Consider the following 17,753-nt stretch of genomic DNA (forward strand, 5'->3'; position numbering starts at 1 on the left):
CAAAATTGACAAATGGAACAGCACATGGAGATCAGAATGGGGCTCTACTGCTTCCTCAATATAACATAAAATGTTGATTGAGCCTTTCCAGTAAAGTGTTTCCTGTACAACAACCCACAGCAGAAGTGTTAGGGACTTCGAGATGGCAGATGAAAGTTACCAGTTCAGAAATTGCTATCAGTAGAAATACACCAGGAGCTTATCACAGAAAATTGAATGTGTTTGTACTTATCTACAATCTCTCTGCCTGTAAGCTTTTAGGCATAAAGTTGTTCACAAAAGTTGAACACCAAACTAGCTTTCTAGTGTGCACAACCTGGGTTTTATTAACTATTCTTTTGGGAGAGAAAAGCACAGCCATTGCATATCCAATAAAACATAGATTGGTAATCTCATTTTGCACGTTGATTATTCCCCTGCTACAGCCATTTTCAAGACGCTTTTTAATTGTTAGAAACTATTTGATTTTATTCTCCTTGTGTGTGCCTTTAATACCATCTTTTTCTTCAGTTCATGTGCAGCACTGTGGATCTTGCCAGCTGCATGGCTGCAGAATACAACATCACTCCTGACCGGGTGGATATATGCCTTATCAGCAACCTGACTTCCAACTACAGCCTGGGCACATTGCAGGGATTCTGTGACAGTCCTTTGCCTAACTGCAACTTTCCAGAGGTATTGCTTGGGAAAAAAAAAAAGGGGGGGGCTGCAGAGCTTCACCTGAGAAGGAGCTATAAAACTGTGCGATAAATGGTGGTGGTTCAGAGGAAAGGAGGTTGTTCCTGACTGATGTTATAAGGCTGACGCAGGCCACTGCTCACAAACTTAAGTGGCTGAAGTTGTTATCAGGAGTCCACAGCCACATTTAAGTTCCTTCACGGTTGAATAATCGGTAGGCTTTTATAATTGTTTTTAATGGCAAAAAGCAAATACATTTTACACAGTGGTAGAATACTTTGCCAAAAAAATCATCCTTTTGCATAGCTATTCAAGACCTTTCTGTGAGTTTATGTGTCATGGCCACTATGTGTATTGTCTGCTGCAAATGGAAAAGTGAAGGGAAAAATCTCACTAGCATGCAGGCAGAATTTATGGCAAAACCATCTGGATTTATGCTATAATTTTTTCAGATTTATGGCCTATCTGTAACCATACAGGTGTCCAGGGTGCTACTGAAAGCCCTGGTATCCCACTGAATTTGTTTCAATTTTATTTGATGGGAATATTGCCAGAGTCTGATTCAGTGAGGTTTTCGAGACCACCATTAGTGTGACTTTCAACCCCGCACAGGCTCCTGGTGTGTCCGCAGAAAGACCCAGGAGCAAAATCTGGCACAGTGGAAAACTGGAAATAGCCTGCACTCATCAGAATGTGGTGAGGAGTGCTGGTTCAGGACAAGAGGGGTTATAATCAATGGGGAGCAGCCATTCCGCGTGCAGGGAATGCTAACACAGCATCGAGGCAGCTCCTGCTGTTCGATGGGCGAAGGAGGGAGGAGTCCCTCCCCGGCACTCTGCAGGGCAGATGTTGGAGCTGGTACAGGAGGTGCCTCTTGCTCCCAGTGTGCTTTCAGAGGTGGGGGGATCCTACCTCAGCCACAAGGAACACCCACACATTTTCTAGAAATTGAAGAGTCAAATAACAAGCTGTACAAGTGATTTTCTCAAATTGAATATATCAGCAATTAACTATTAATAAATGAGCTCAGAACACGAGCATATTTATTCTTCAACCACGGTTTGCTTTTAACTGAAAAGATGGGTACAGTTGTTAGGCCAGAAATAGGCCTGTCTGGACAGAGTGGAAACTTAAAGCTTCACGGGTTTGATAGCTGGGAGGCGATGAGCTGGATAACGTACCTCTTTGGTTTTACACCTATAGCAGCTTTCCCAGGAGCGATACTCACAACCTGCAATCACACTGGAAAGCACTGGCATGGTAAACATTCAGCTATCAGATTGGCAGAAGTTTGTACCCTGGTGACTGCTAAAGCAAGGTGTGGCAGCAGGCTGAGCTACCACACATACACGGGCTGGTTTTGCAGCTGCTGGCAGGAAAAAAAAAAAAAAAAAAAAAAAAAAAAGATCACAGTGTTGGGCATTGGTAGAAGCACGTCCAGCTCATATTTTGCCAATGGGTTCAGTGCATCACATCAGCAGGGGCAATACTTTCCATTTGGCCTCAAGCGGTTGCCTGTAAGTCCTGACAGGGGAATTCATAATACCCTTGGTCCTGTGTAATGTGCAGTACATAGATTTGGGACCCAAATTTGACTTCAAAACACGGAGTATTCCAAAATAACTGGATGGGGCTTTCTGCTAATTTAACAGCCACGTCCAGGGTGAGCCTACACCACAACCTTGTGTCTATAGGTGTGAGCCCTACACCTCCCGAGTGTAAAGCAAATAATGCCTGATAAGGAATGCTAGATTTGTTCTCTCCATCAGTTCAGATTTAACACTTAAATCTCCTGCAGTGTTGGAGGATCCCACAAGCAGAACCAAGTCTACATGTTCATTCAGCCCAACCACATGAGTCCCAATCCCTTTCTATCCCTCTGTTTAGTTTCCTTTGTTTTCAGTTTTGGTTTATCCAGCTGACATTCATCTCTCTTCTGTTTTTTCCCCCTTTTTGTCTTTATACAGTACTTTACCTACAGTGTCTTATTGAGTCTCCTGGCCTGCTCTGTGTTCCTTCAGATCAGCTGTATTGGAAAACTGATCCTTATGTTATTCATTGAATTTATATATGTTCTCATTGTGGAAGTGCCAGGGGTGAACCTTTTTGACAATGCAGATCTCCTGGTTACAGCTAACACCTAGTAAGTGCCTTTCACTTCTGAAATCTTCACCTAATTTCTTTCACCCAGTGATTTCAGTGAGACATTAGGTGGATGGGTGTGCCAAGGCTATGGTGCAAGCAAGGGAAGTGCATGGTACCAGGGCAGGCAGGCTGTAAATTAAAGTTTGTCTATGCTGCTCTCCACCTCTGAAGATTAGGAGATCACAGTTCCCTTTAAGACCTTTTTATTCTGGAACTTGACTAATGAACCTTCTATTAATAACAAAATATAACTGCAATCAGAGTGGATCTGTGTTTTTTTTTTTTTCTTCCAGAAATGGGGAGCTGCAGTTAGTCATTCTCACTTCTTCTGGTAATACACTCTCAATATAGAAATGTTTTTCTCTCAAGAAAAAAATCCCCTACAAATTTGAGGTGGCTCAGGGGTGTGGTAATGAACCACTGAGATATTTGTGCATCTGTTGTAGTGCACCCGAAAAATATAATTGACTTTTGGCTAGTGATCTCCTTGCTGCTGTTGGGCATGTGTCTGCATTTGAAAAGCTGGCATCACAGCACAATTCCCCACCGAGGGACCTGGGCTAAGAGGGAGTATCCAGTTACCTTTTTGCTTACAAAAGGTAGTTTGTAAGCAAAGGCCATATTGATCATGGTTGCAACCACCATCCACTGACATGGGTACCCCTCTCCTGAAAGTCATGTCAGGGAGGTAAATTAGGCACATTCATAAACACTCCCTCCACCACAGGTTTCATTTCTCACTGGGAGTTTGTATTGTTATGTTAACTAATTTTTTTTTTTGATTTCCCCTCTTGGGCAACAATTGTGCTCAGGTGTGGGTAGAACGTGAATTTGAATCATACCAAAGTATTTGCACAGATGCTGAGAAATTCTTTAATAGTAAAGATTTGGTAAGCAACGGGATAACCCAGCAGGGCAATTGTAACATGTCCAATCCTGATGGTTTAAAGGCCAATTTAGGTGAAACATCTGTAAGGATTGTACCTATGGTTGCTCCTGTCTTGAGACAGGAGGGTGGCTGAGGATATGCCCCTGACCCTGTGCTGTTTTGTGTGTTATGAAGTAGCTGATGCAATTGCTCAAATTTCCTGAGGGTCATTAAACCCTACTGACTGGATGCACCTGGTTACTTCTGTCCTTCACATAAATGTTCCATGATTTTTAACATTCCTGGGCAGCCATTAATAATCAATGGATGTATGGCTTTTATATCCTTTGGCAGTAATCACTTAAATTATTTTGTTAAGTCACGCAAATTAAATTGTGTAGGAAACCCATTGGAGCTTTCTGCAGGGGTACGGGGAGAATGAGGTTTCCCTTCCTTTTTTTGCAGATGGTGTGTATTCCAACAGTGGAAGCTATTTATCATTTTCTAACACAATTAGAGAAATAAAAGCATTTTATATCCCAAATATCATTTCATTCTTGTAAGTCAAGCACTAAGTGAAATTACAGCACTTAGTAGTATAATTTACGTCACTCCACAATCAAAATGTCAGTAATAGAGTGGAGAAGGTTAGCAGGTTTTCCCAGAAATAACTTTCTGTGGTGCTGTATTCTCTCTCGTTAAATGGTATTTGTTTTGTCCTGAGAGCTCCACGGACCGCTTTTTAATGCCTCAAAGTCTGGCAGTCCATTTGTGCGTTGTGCAAGACGGGAGCTCAGCATGTAACATGGAGTTCAGAGATGTACCTTATTGTCCAGCTGATATTAAAAAAAAGCATGACCTCATACTACTTTAATTGGGTGCCTGTTGTAGCGACATAATTACTGTCTGCTCTGCAGTCATTATGGTGCTCTGACTAATTAGAAGCGATGCAGATGTCGCTTCACACTTCTGTGTACAAACCAACACAGCATGCAAGCAACTGAAAGGCTGACGGTAACACGTTGGGACTGGGTAGCCTTGGTTGGAGTGACACACCAGCACGGTGACACATGAAGTGTAACTGGATGCACAGAGCTCTACCATCTTACCTTTTCCCCATGCAGGAGATAAATGCATTGGTTTTAAAGATGTGGTGGACCAATGTGGGCTTCTCAGTTAGGTTTCAACTTAGGGGAGCCTAAAAAGCTTTGCCCAGCAATTTGTTCATCAAGCCTAGAGATGCTGCTGTCCTATAGGAGCTGTCCCCCAAATCAGTCATTCTTCCTGCTAAAAACGTGCATCTAACTTTGAACAGGAATGTATTTAGTGAGTTTCTTGCTATTTTATCTTCCAGTAATTAAAGAGCTATCTCCTACTGGAAACGTCTGTCCCATGGGGAGCAGTGCAACTCCCATTATTGCTTGCATTGGGCATTTTCAGTTAGCCAAAGGTTTTGTATAAATGCTGGATTTGCTGCGGTTTACAGTCTGTGTTACTGCTGAGGATTTTAGAGGAAGCACAGCACCCGCATTGAGCAGCAGGCCCAGCAAAAAAGGTCAGATCTGCCCCATCTTGTCATAAGACTGAGTGATAATGAGGCAGTCAGTCATCCTCAGCCAGGCAGTGATTTAGGAGAGCAGGAGACTCATGCTGCATGCAGTGAGCGTCTCCAGCTCCGACTAGCTCCATCCTTTAGCGTGGGAGTTGCTGGCCCCAGGGCTCTCAGCCTGGGTCCAGAGCCAGACACAACCTGGGCTTTGCTGCGTGGTCAGTGCTGGAGCTCGCCAGGAGGCCTCGCAATAGATCATGTGCAAGACAACACGGGTTGCAAAATCTGTGTCAGAAGAAATTCCATGCTCAGAGATGAAAAAAATGTCTTGGAGCAAACAAGGTTAAAGAGCAACCATGGCTTTATTTGTTAGTTTTATGCTCAGCAAGGCTCCCTCGGCTATTTCAGTTTTGATCATTTCTAGCTCTGACACCGTAGTGAGAGCAAACTCTGGTCTGATGCTCTTTGGACAAACGTGAGTTTCCCAAGGTAAAGATGTATCCCATCAGTAGCCTGCAAAGCCACAAGTCAATGACAATACAGTAATTTTACCACTGATTTCTTTCTTTCCATTTAAACAGTATTTTAAAAGATACATATACGAGGTTCTCGGCCACCTAATACTCCGCCCACTCTTGAGAAGAAACCAGCAGCATTAAGCAATCAATCAGTCGGGAACTCAGCCAACTACTACCTACCAGAAAGCTCTTTTCCATCCTTTCACTGTAAGAAAAGCACACCCTCCATCTTCAGCAGCTCTGCTTCGTAGGAGCCCTTTGCAGCATAGAGAATAGTAACAGCAGCCTGCATAAGGGTTTTCTTAGTGCACTCGCGTGCAGTACCCATAGCGAGGTGCAGCACTGGAGACGAGCAACTGGCAGAAAAAGGGGACAGTGCCAGAGGTAAAGGAGTTAGGCATGCCTCCGGCTTACAATGTGTGGGGAAGAAGGCAGCTAACCCTCACGAGATGTTAACCAAAAGCTTCCTTCTTCAGATCAATCGCTTTCTGCCTGACCTAATGAAGTAGTGACAGATGCACAAGCATTTGCTAAATATCCCACACTGACATTCAAATCCCAAACGATTCTCTGACTCTCAGTGCTCCTTAGATGTTTTAACTAAATTAACCATGTTGCACCATCACTCTGGATCTTCGAGCATAGCTCAGACAGCGACCTTTTCTCTCCCCCAGTCTTTTTGCTCTTTTCTGTTTTAAAAGGGCTATAGCCCCGCACAGCGTTAGAGGTGCCACATTGCAGAGGTACTCTTGCGTTAGGTACAGAAGGACGAGTGCTAGAGGAAGCACACCGCTCTACTAACCTTGTCTGTGTTTTTGTGTTTTGTTTTCTTTTCTTTTTTGCAGCGTGTCAGCAAATGCAACGTTACCATGGTGAGTCACTTTGGCATGATGTATTTTTATGGGTTTGTGTCAGAAGACATTTTCTGTTCACAAGGTGCAGTATCAGCATGTATGCACCACTGTGATCCAGTGCAATACAGCACACATACCCTACGTGGATTGAGTATTGCCCTTTTGTCTCAATAGCTCCTCTCAGAGCATCCTCTTTCCTGTGGGAACTTGCTTTGCAGAGCGTCTCATAGATCTTGTAGTTACAAATTAAAGATTTTATCACAATGATATTTTCATGCTGTGTAACTGTAATTCAAACAATTTTTGTTTACTTGCTTGTCACAAGGGTTGGGAATGTATCTTAATGTTCCTTCCAGCTTTTAGATTTTTTATAAGACAAAAGTCATTAAAATTGTCTAATTAGCGAAATGTGAAGCGTAGAACGGTTCCAGACTTCGGAGGCTGGGGAAGGCAAGGCAAGAGACCTGGTAAATACAGTCTGAAGAACTGTCAGCATTTCAGTTTTGCCAAGCATAGCACATATGGCTATTCTCTTGAAAGTGGCTTTTACATTGATGTTAACCCACTTTAAGAAGTTGGATTCAATTTCTGATTTTGAAGTCCTGCTTCAGAAACCAGCACCTGTAAGTCAAAGTCCTGAGCTTATTTCAGGTATCGTTTTCCCTTTACCAACATGGGCTACAGAGGGAAGGAGAAAAGCCTTTTCTTCAGTGGTTAGTTAGCCTTGAGGTGAGAACGGGGGAGTGTGCTGTGTTCCTCCACACTAAGAATAACTGGGAAATTCTGCTCTTTTGTTGGCTGCAGCTCGCCAGTGATGACACGAGTCGCGCTGAAGATTGTCACCCCTGTCATCATTACAGTCTTTGTCCTGGCACTGTATTTGCATGCCCAGCAAGTGGAATCCACTGCAAGGCTTGATTTCCTCTGGAAACTCCAGGTTAGTGGGTGTTTGCTGTGTTGGAGGAATAGTCTTTGGTGTTAGCATAACTACTGAGTTATTTACTATCAAGTTTCAGTGTTATAAAATGCCTTTGAATTTAATCTGAGCCTGGCACCTAGCTGGGCGTACCAGTAATGTTCCTTTCTCCTTTTGTACTTCTCATTCTGAGTGCCTCACATCCTGGTTGTTTAATTTAACCCTTTGTTTCCCTGTAAGTGCACTTAGGATGGTCCCTGCAATAAAAGATCGTAGATCTGAAGATCTTGGTTAATGAACTCAGGCACCTGAGCCTGTCACTGTTGCAGGAACCTGCAGTATCACACAATCTGTAAATGTAAGAAGCTCACATTCGCGGTTGATTTGCTTCCCAGAGTTCAGCCAACTTTAGTTTGCTGTGTTCAGAGATGTGAAGGATTCACAGTTGCAGTTTCATTCACCACCTTGTTAAGCAGTAAGAACTGGCTTCACGTCCGATCTTCATTAAGCCCCTGGGCAGCGGCATTGGGTAACCAGCATGGTACAGACAATGCCTCTCTTTGCTTCCATCCCTGGGTTCAGTGTTAGTATTTTCACTACGTGTGCCCGTGAATGATGTCAGGGTGTCCTGTGTGATTCTCAGGTAAGCAGGACAGGGCTCAGCTCTGCCCATGACTCATAGCTGGGAGACCACAGGACTGCAGGCTTTCTATAGATTTTTTTACCTTCTGGACAGCAGGACATCTTTCTAATAATAGGTCTCAGTGGTTCGAGTAAGAGGCACTGAGGAAGAACCAATTAATTAAAGCTCCTTGGGAAGCACGTAAACATTGTTATCCTCGTTTATAAATGGTAAAACAATGGAGGAGATGAGCTCGCTTGCCTGTTCCAGGTCTGTGCTCAGCTGGCCGAAGCATATTGCTTCCCCAGGCAGAGCCAGGAGTTTTTCTTCTTCTGGCTGGACATACCTTCTGAAAGCAGCTTTGTCACTTAACCTCCAGTTTCCTGTTTTAGAAACCAGAGAAGTCATAAAGTGCTTTGCAACTATTGCTTGTCTCTTTGCCAACATGTGGGTAAGGGATGTTGGGGAGGTAATCCCTTCTGTGGTGGCTGTTGAGATGGCTAAGCTGTGTTTGTCCACGCCAGCATCCAAAAGAGCGAGGACATTCTGCCCTTTTTTTAACTCCAGCTCTCCAGCAATGACAAGAGGCACTGGAAAAATAATAATAGTAATAATTGAATAAAATCCATTTCAAAATGTTATACATTGTTAGGGGAATTTTGATTGCTGCCTCTGCTGAAGGTGATCATGCTGTACACAGGGTGCTCTCCAGGGCTCCCATTACCCAAATCACTCTACATGTCCTCTGTACCAGGTGTGCAGTCTCCAGCTGTTGCCTGACCCCGTGTTTGTTGCCTGACCCCATTGCTCTTTGCTCAGAAATATTCAAAATGGCAAAAAGTAAACAAGGCGAAAAATACTGCAACCATCAGGTAACTGGGGAGAGAAAAGTTATCAGTACCCACACCTCTATGCTCCTCCTGAACCCCTATGTGCTTGTCTAGGAAAGCCAGCGATGTCTGTTCATGGGTGCTAGGATTGTAGTGGAGTTCCCGGAAGGAACAGACCTTGTAGTTATTACCTGATTCAGTGCCTAGAAATGTAGCAAAAATGGATTTTGGTGTCTGCCTGTAGGGAGCCCCTTTGGCTTTTATCTACATGTGCACACAAAGACAAACATCTTCCACTGCAAAACTCATTCCTGCATCTCTCTGCCTCTGCCCTTCTTTGCTGTTCCCCCACTTCCCTCCATTTCTGTCTTCCCTGCGAGTTCACGTTCAGCTTTTTTCTTTCCTCTAGAGCAGTTACCAAAAGAATAAGTGTGTCTTTTTCTCCCTCCTAAACTAGGCCACTGAGGAGAAAGAAGAAATGGAGGAACTGCAGGCCTATAACAGACGCCTCCTCCACAACATTTTGCCAAAGGACGTGGCAGCCCATTTCCTAGCTCAGGAGCGGCGAAATGATGAACTGTACTACCAGTCCTGCGAGTGTGTGGCTGTCATGTTCGCCTCCATAAGCAACTTCTCAGAGTTTTATGTGGAACTGGAGGCCAACAATGAGGGGGTGGAGTGTCTGAGACTGCTCAACGAGATCATTGCCGACTTTGATGAAGTAAGTCACTGAAAATGCGTGTGGATAGAGCAAACAGATTGAGTTTATTTGGGTTTTGCTGAACTTATGAAGGAAGGTAGCTTACTGAATCCTTGTGCCATGTTTCATTTCTCCCCATTCTAGAAGTCTTATTTTTTTTATTTCACTCCCTTTTCCCTCCTCTGCCCCCTTTCCTTGTGTACTTTGAGTAATGGGGACTGTCTAGAGTTTTGTAGTGCTTGTACCAAGGGAGGACACTTGGCAAGGACACTGACAGCATGGATCTGTCTGACTATTCAGTTTCTCTGCACTTCTCATGTTTAACAGATCATAAGTGAAGACCAATTTCGGCAGCTGGAGAAGATCAAAACCATTGGCAGTACATACATGGCTGCATCAGGCCTCAATGACTCCACTTACGACAAGGAAGGGAAGACACATATCAAAGCTCTGGCTGACTTTGCCATGAGATTAATGGACCAAATGAAATACATTAATGAACATTCATTCAACAACTTCCAGATGAAAATAGGTAATGTCACTGCGTTCACGGGATTGAATACCAGTAGCGGTCATTCTGAGCTGGGGATCTCACAGAGAGAGAAAAACATAGAGGTTACCTTAGCTGTGTAATTATGTTAATTGTTCTGTACCCAGTGACAGAAAAATAACAGTCTGCCTGCTTGGGCCTCTGTGAAATGTCAGAGCAGCGCTGTTAAGGCAGCAGTGTTATTACCAAAGCTCCCTGGAGAACCAGGAGCAGTTGGGCTTTGGTGCAGCGAAGTTCTTATCATGGCCTGGTCACACACAGTGGTTCTGCTTGGGCCCGCTTCACCTGTGACGTGGTCCGCTGCCCAAAGTCTCAATGGTCCCAGGCCCTGCTGTTCAACAGCTGGTGTTGGGCATGAGGCTGTCTGTCAAATCAGGAAATAAAAAGAGACAGGAAAGTAGAAGGAGGTGAAAAGGTGAGGATGTCGAGTGTGGGGTTTGCACTTGAAGGCTGTCGGGATGCTGCAGTGCCCGTCTCGCATCTACCTGGCATCACAGCCTGTGCTGACATCCAAGTGAGCAGTTAGCTTGGCAACAGGGTGGCAAATAACACCTATCCTGCTATCTGGTACTGGAAAATAGCTGCGGATTGAGCAGCTGCAGCAAGTGCTGCCAGTCAGACAGTCATAACTGATCAAAGAAGCCAACTAGTCTTTAAAGCTTCTTTCCCCGCTGTTGGCAACAAATTCATGTGTCAGGGTAAAGCACAGCTAGAACTGATGAACCTCAGGACTTTTTACTGTCTGAAAATTAACTTGCCTCAAGCTTCATGTGGTTCACCTGTGCTGGATCTGAGCATTGTGGGATTTCTTCTCTCCTTCTAGGCCTCAATATTGGTCCTGTGGTAGCTGGGGTGATAGGAGCGCGTAAGCCCCAGTACGACATATGGGGAAACACGGTGAATGTAGCCAGCCGAATGGACAGCACAGGGGTGCCTGACAGGATTCAGGTAAGGAAATCACTGGAAAATTTACTTACACTGCCTGTATCGCTTACGGCTTCTGGAATGTAATTAGAACTGGTATTTTATTCCTTGAGGTCATATATTTATTTATACAGCTCTGAAAGAAAAGGGAACTGGGCAATGCTAGTAATAGCATCAAGCTGTGCCTTTTAATTTTGACCAATGTAGCAACCTTGGGTCAAAACCTTGCTGTTTAGTTCTGTGTTGAGCTGAGCTCCTTCCCTGAGCGCCTCAGTGGCACTGGGCACACCGTCCTGCTGGGATGCTTACCCACTCACGCTGGTGGCTTTGCTGTGAGGCTACATGCACGTGTGGGTTGTTTTCTTTTTCAAGGGCTCGTGTCAATGTATTTCTGTATGTCACGTCTCTGTTCACAGTGCCATCTGTGTTGTGAGGCTAGCAAGGAGCTAGACGTCAGTGGAATGAGAATATAACACTGGAGAGAGGGGACGGTTAACTGGGTTAATGGAAACTGTCTTGTAATCAAACATCTCCCTGGCGTTCAGGCAGTCACCTTTCTATTGATTTGGTTTTGTTGTCCTGCTCTTGCTGAGCCAATGCCCATTTACAGATTGTCATTCCCTAGGAAAATACTGAAGGGATGTAAAAATAATGAGTAACTGAGGTAAAATCCAAGAGGGGAAGCCATGCCATTTCCATCCAAGTAAGCTGTCAGTTAACTGATCAGTATTTATCCAATGCCCTTTAAACTTTCCCACAAGACAGTCCCTCAACAACTTTCATTTGAGTTAAGCAAATCAGTGCAACAACATAACAGCAGCAGGAAGCCAGAACTGGAAATATTTAAAACCACCTGAAAAAGGATGAGAAATTACAAAGTCAGACAGGATTCACCATAGAAGAGATAGGATTTAGCAAGAATTTGCTGCTGTTTTTACGTTGTCCATTTGCTAGTGAAGTACTTAGAGTTTGTGTTTATGAGTGACTCAGACAGGGCAGAATTGGACTTCCCAAAGATTTTTTGTTGTTGTTTTTGTTTGTTGTTGTTGTTTGTTCTGTTTTGCTTTTGAATAGCATCTGCTGTAACAGCCAGGTACTGGGAAACTGAGAGAAAAGTACGAGTGATGGAGCTGTCAGTGGGTCTAATAACTTCAAGCACTTTGAGTGCTGTATTTCAAAAGCTTGGGGTGAGGTTAGTTAAGGTGCTTGATAGGATTTTGCAAATTAGATAGCTGGGAGGAATGATTTACCCAAAAGTTCAGTTTTGTTTACTTAGGCTCCAGAAAACACTATGCTACACCTTGCTGTCTCGTTAGGCCCTGAACAGCTCATGAAATCTGGCCTTTAACATTCTGTTATTCTGCAGCATAATTATTTTTGAATGGCATCTGCCCAGAGGCTCTGGATGCTGGCTAGGGTTCCGTTAGTTGGCTCTTTCTCATTGCCCACTACCTTCTCCTCCATAAAACGGCCCCCTGAATGACTCCTGAATTATATATCCACTATGTAAATTTTTAAAGCCATTTTTGAGGACTTTTGAAGTATTTTAACCCATTTTCCTACTACCTCTTTGGTGACATAATGAGTGCAGCTGAGTATCCTGAACTACCAGGTGCATCTTAAAAAATGTGACTCATTTCTTTCTTTTTATACTGTGACCTCCTTGAAAAATATGGTTCGCTTCAAATACCGTACTCCGTGCGGCTTCTGTAATTTCTCGACTTTAAAAGTCTGAGTTTGTTTTGCAACTTGTGCCAATTCTTTAGTCAGTGATTGATATGAAAAAGTCAACTCAGAAACAAAACAATTGATCCTACTTTAATTTTACCTGAGGACGACTCCAGAAGCAAGTGAAAAGATTGCGTGAAAAGCACGACAAGCGTACACTTATTCCTGTTTATTTTGCAGGTAACCACAGACATGTACCAGGTTCTAGCAGCCAACAACTACCAGCTGGAATATCGAGGGGTCATTAAGGTCAAAGGCAAAGGAGAAATGACCACCTACTTTCTAAATGAAGGGCCTCCGGTCAGTTAGCGCCAACTGCAGCATCGCTCAGAGATGGAATTTGCATTACAGAAGGTTGTGAACCGGAGAAGAATCACTTTTCGGCAGTGAATCTTACAAATGCAACGCAGTTGAAATTTCACACAGCGACTCTAGAACTGGTATCAGCAAACTCTTTGGCCACCTATCATGAAATGCAATCAACAGAAACCATCTTCAATTTGTTCCTGGCTGAGTGCTAAATCAACCAAAGATGTGTACTACGGCGTTCACAGATAAGAATTTGGAATCTTTAAAAGAGGCTGCTACCACAGGATGATACAAGAAGCTATTTAAGTATTTATTGACGCAACACAACATTTACTTGGTTGAAGGAATGTATGATTCACTACAAAGCATTATTTTGGAATGGATTTGCACTGCCATAATGTTTCCATCCCATACTGCCAGCTATTTGAAGTGTACCACTGTGCTTTTATTAGCTGTTTTGAATGGGCTTTCAAAATTGATACCCACCATTGCAACACACAAAAAGGCCTTTTAGAATGGCATCATTAATGTTTTAGTGTGAAAAGACGTTTAGCTCTGGCCTTCTCTTTTCCCTTCTTTTACATGGCTAAATGACTGCTCTGCGGAGTGGAGCTGGCACATCTTGCGAAGGGGAAGATCAAGATAAAGAATGATGGATCTACAAACATATTTATTAAAAAGTCTTCTGTGCTCTTCTTTGGTATATATCAGTTTACATGGGAAAGACTAGATGTAAACAAGAGACGTTGGGGGGGAAGGGAACTCCCCTGAAATTTGTTGTGTTTTTTTTTTTTTTTGTATTTTTTATTTTGTAATATTGAAAACATGGAGATCTAACAGAAATACCAAATTCTATATTTTGTAAATTATATATAAATTAGAAGGCAGGCTGTCCACACCACACCGAGGTGTGTTGGGAGGTGTATATAACCTGTTAGACTTTTGTGTAGTTTTTTGTGCATAATACTCTGAACACAGACTTGGCAGTTTTCAGATTATCACTATACAATCGAACAACAACAGGTGAGTTTCCAGGCTGGATCAGATGCATTTTAAAAGAAAATCCAGAAAAATCTACAACCCCAAAGAAGAGGAAAAAAAAAAAAAGAGTAGTCACACAGTTGTTCAATGCAGCATTCATATAGAGGGTGGCATCTTAACAAATGGAAACAGGACCTATTAATTTTAGCTAATGAGACAGTATCTGTCAAGCAAGTTAAAAAGCTCTAAGCAAATCTTCTAATTAACTGTAACAGGAACTCTTATAAGAAAAAAGATGATTTGAACTTTTCTTTAAAAAAATAAATAATTATTTTTCAGAGCTGGATTAATAGAATCCTGACGATATGAGAGTTGTCTGATATTGTAACTGCCATTTGACATTACAAAGAACTATGTACTGCAGCATCAAGTTGACTTTCCTGTAGAGAGCACTTACTTAAACTGAGTCACACATTTTCAGTTCCGAGGAGTTAGGCGATCTTCAAAAAGAGGTTTTGATGGCAAATGTGTATGAGGTGAGCAACCTTAAAATACAGTGCCATTGATATCGTGTTGGACATCTTTATCACTAGTGGGGGTTTATGAATAGTTCACTGTTACCATTTATGTACCTTTTTTAGCTATTAAAGAAGAATCCCTTGATATTTTATTAAAAAAGAAAAGAATTTAAAAGCTATATTTTTTATATTCTATGAGGGGAGAGTTTTGATATTGAATTTGGCTAGCACTAAAAGTGACTCCAAACTTTTGACGTTTAATAAAGTTCTTTTCCACTCTTCTCAGGGCAGAATTATTGTAGTACTAACAGCTTAATGATTGCACTGTGGTGGTAATTTATTTTTTTCCTACTTGACAACAAGAACAAGTGAAAATCCATGGGCCTGTCTTAATTAATTTGCCATATTGCTAAGCATAACCCTAGCATTAAGCCATTTAAGCATGAGCTTAAATGGCATCGCCCCTTGCCTTCCCCCTTCCACTAGGAAACATCTCTGAAAAGTATAGTATATTGACTTCTGTAAAACTGCCAAGTCTGCCCTTGTACTATACTTTTGCTCCTTTACATCCCTCCTGGTTTGCAAAATACTTAAGTTGCATCACGCCATTACGCATTTCTTCCCCATTCCACCCCTTTTATTCCCTCACTGAGTTCCATTCCCTCCCTGCCACAAATTCATTTTTAGGTTTGCTTTCTGCTTTATGAAAGTCTGCGGTCTTCTTACCTTTTGATTCATCTTATGAAGTTGTGTTGTCAATGAAATTTCAAGTCCCCGGTATCTCTAGCTGTGATTGTTGACAGTGTGTCATGATCATTTCAAGGGGTATTCACACACTCTTTACTCTGGATCTTGCAAAAATGGATACAGTTATGATTTCCCATGGAAATTGAAATCTATTTAAGTAATTTAACTATATTAAACACTGTTTCACTGGTAAAGCGTCTCTGTCTTATTTTAGATGCAGCTGGCTAGTGAGGAGATAGGCAGATGTTGTGTAAATACACCCGGTTTCCACACAGAAACAGTCAGCTCTTGGCTAGCACTGGATGCCCACTGGGACCACACCGCTCCTACGCAGAGCCCAGTCCCAGCTCCTCGAGCTCTCACCTGCACAGTGAACACCCCCGGCTTCCCTCTCGCACACATCTGCTGTGTACCTGCTTATTTTGAAACATCGGCCTGAGGACAGCTGACAAATCCATGCTAGCACTAGGGATAGCTGAGGGGGAAAAAAAAAAAAAAACACAGTAATTTTGCGTGCTCCTGAGGACAGCAGCACTTCTGGTTTGAACATACGTGGAGGGGGCTAAAAAGAGCATTCAAAATTGGCTTAGGACAAAAATCCCCAAGTCTGCCAGCTAAACCTAAAAGCTTGGACTGGGGTGGGGGAGATGTCGGAGAGCTAGCCTAGGATGCAGTCTGAAAAAGGCTAATTTGGCAGATACTAGCTAAAAGCAAAACAAAACAAACCAATTTCCATTCTCTTGACCATTTCTGTTACGAGTTTTTCAACTGAAGGAGACACAGCACCTTACTCAGGGGAGGCAGAGCAACTTTTTCAGAAATTCATGGTTTTCTTCTCGTCCCTGAGCACTTCACCATCCCCTAACGTCCCACTTGTCCCCAGAGCTCTGCTTTCAGCGTGGTGGCCAGGCCCTGCTAGACCCGCTGGGCCCAGCTGAGAGCTGCCAGAGCAGCACCAAGAGCCAGAAGGCCTGGAGGGCTGGCAGCAGCTGGCCCCAGCTCTTGCTTTAAACGCACTTCCAGACACGAACACCTACTGCCATCTGTTGGTAGCAAACCCGTGCAGCCTCAGCCAGGTGGCGGCTTGCAGATAAGCACAGACACAGCTTACAGATGAGCACAATTAATCGCTGGTTTGGCCAGGTGGCGCAGTGCCACACACCCACAGCAGAGCAGGCAGGCCCCTGCCAGGAGCTCCTAGGCTGCTCCTCACTCCGAGGGCTCCCTTGAAAGGCCCACGGGAGGCCTCCCGACCGAACCACAAACTCCTTTCCCCCTGCATGGCACAGCCCTGGAGCCCAAGCTCCCACAGAAACCACTGCTCACACACGCTTGGTGCCTCGCCTCGCCTTGGAGGGCCACTGCTGTTGGATTGGGAATGAAATACGGGCCCTGTGCCTGAGGGACAGGAGAGACAACAGGAACCGGGCATCCAGTGGCACGCAGGGGGCTCCGCTTCCACTAAATTCCGCAGAAAAATCAACTACCAACAGCCCTGTGCGATTCAAAATAAAATCACGTTGCAGAAGACAGCATTCATCGCCCATAAATTCATCTCTACAAGTCTAACTCTCGCATCTGGTCATGCCAGCAGGGAAGAGCTGAACTAGAAGGTTCTCCAAATGCTGGATTTTTACTAGCAAACAGGAAACCCTGGGAATTTTCAGTTTCACCTCTAACCTGGTCTGGCACGTCTTGTTTCTCATCTTATGCAAAATGTCAGCAAGTCCTGATATCACAGTCAAGCTAAAGCCCTGTTTTTAGCACATAGCAATATCAAGTGATGAAGAACAGCCGTATTTACCAAGCACACACCAACCTGTCATTGTGAGGAGGGATTTTTATCAGTGCCGTAAAAACAAGCACAGAAACAAAGACACAACTGTCCTCTGTTGCACCAACAGCTGCAGTTGTTCATTTTACCTGCTAGTCAGCGGTTAGCTTAATGCCAGTGTAACCAGAACAGGAGCGTGCCTCCACACGTTGCGGCAGAGCTTTCAGTCCTCAAAAAGGCATCTTTAGAAGCAGGAGGAAGAGAAGGAATCTCAGAATACAAACAAGGTTATCTGCTGACATATAAACCAGAGAAATGAGACAACGGAAATGTCTGCATCTGCACAACAGCGGGAGTTAGAAGCGAAGCAGTCCGTCAGGAGTTCAGAAAATAGCCTCCCTGCCTATTGAGTGGGGCGAAGTGAAAGGACAGACAGGACGCTCGTTCTACACTTTGTGAGCAAGATGAAATCTGGTTTTATACCTAAAAGTGAATATTCATACTTTTCAGCCATTGACTTAAAGTGTTGAAGGACTGCTTTT

At 43.5% G+C, this 17,753-nt stretch overlaps 1 protein-coding gene across 1 annotated transcript in view; it reads left to right on the top strand.

Annotated features, from left to right (window-relative positions):
* The window catches only part of ADCY5 (adenylate cyclase 5), a 215,830-nt gene extending 199,645 nt beyond the window's left edge, over positions 1–16,185 (top strand). Inside the window, exons 14-21 of the mRNA XM_082763626.1 lie at positions 511–675; positions 2,646–2,821; positions 6,604–6,630; positions 7,417–7,549; positions 9,438–9,701; positions 10,008–10,212; positions 11,054–11,178; positions 13,063–16,185. Coding sequence (XP_082619752.1) covers positions 511–675; positions 2,646–2,821; positions 6,604–6,630; positions 7,417–7,549; positions 9,438–9,701; positions 10,008–10,212; positions 11,054–11,178; positions 13,063–13,191 — 1,224 coding nt within the window. The 3' untranslated portion in view covers positions 13,192–16,185. The remainder of the gene's footprint in view (positions 1–510; positions 676–2,645; positions 2,822–6,603; positions 6,631–7,416; positions 7,550–9,437; positions 9,702–10,007; positions 10,213–11,053; positions 11,179–13,062) is intronic.
* The last annotated feature ends 1,568 nt before the right edge of the window (positions 16,186–17,753 follow it).

This window comes from Aythya marila (genome assembly GCF_965140915.1).
Source record: "Aythya marila genome assembly, chromosome: 6".
Classification (NCBI taxonomy): Eukaryota; Metazoa; Chordata; class Aves; order Anseriformes; family Anatidae; genus Aythya; species Aythya marila.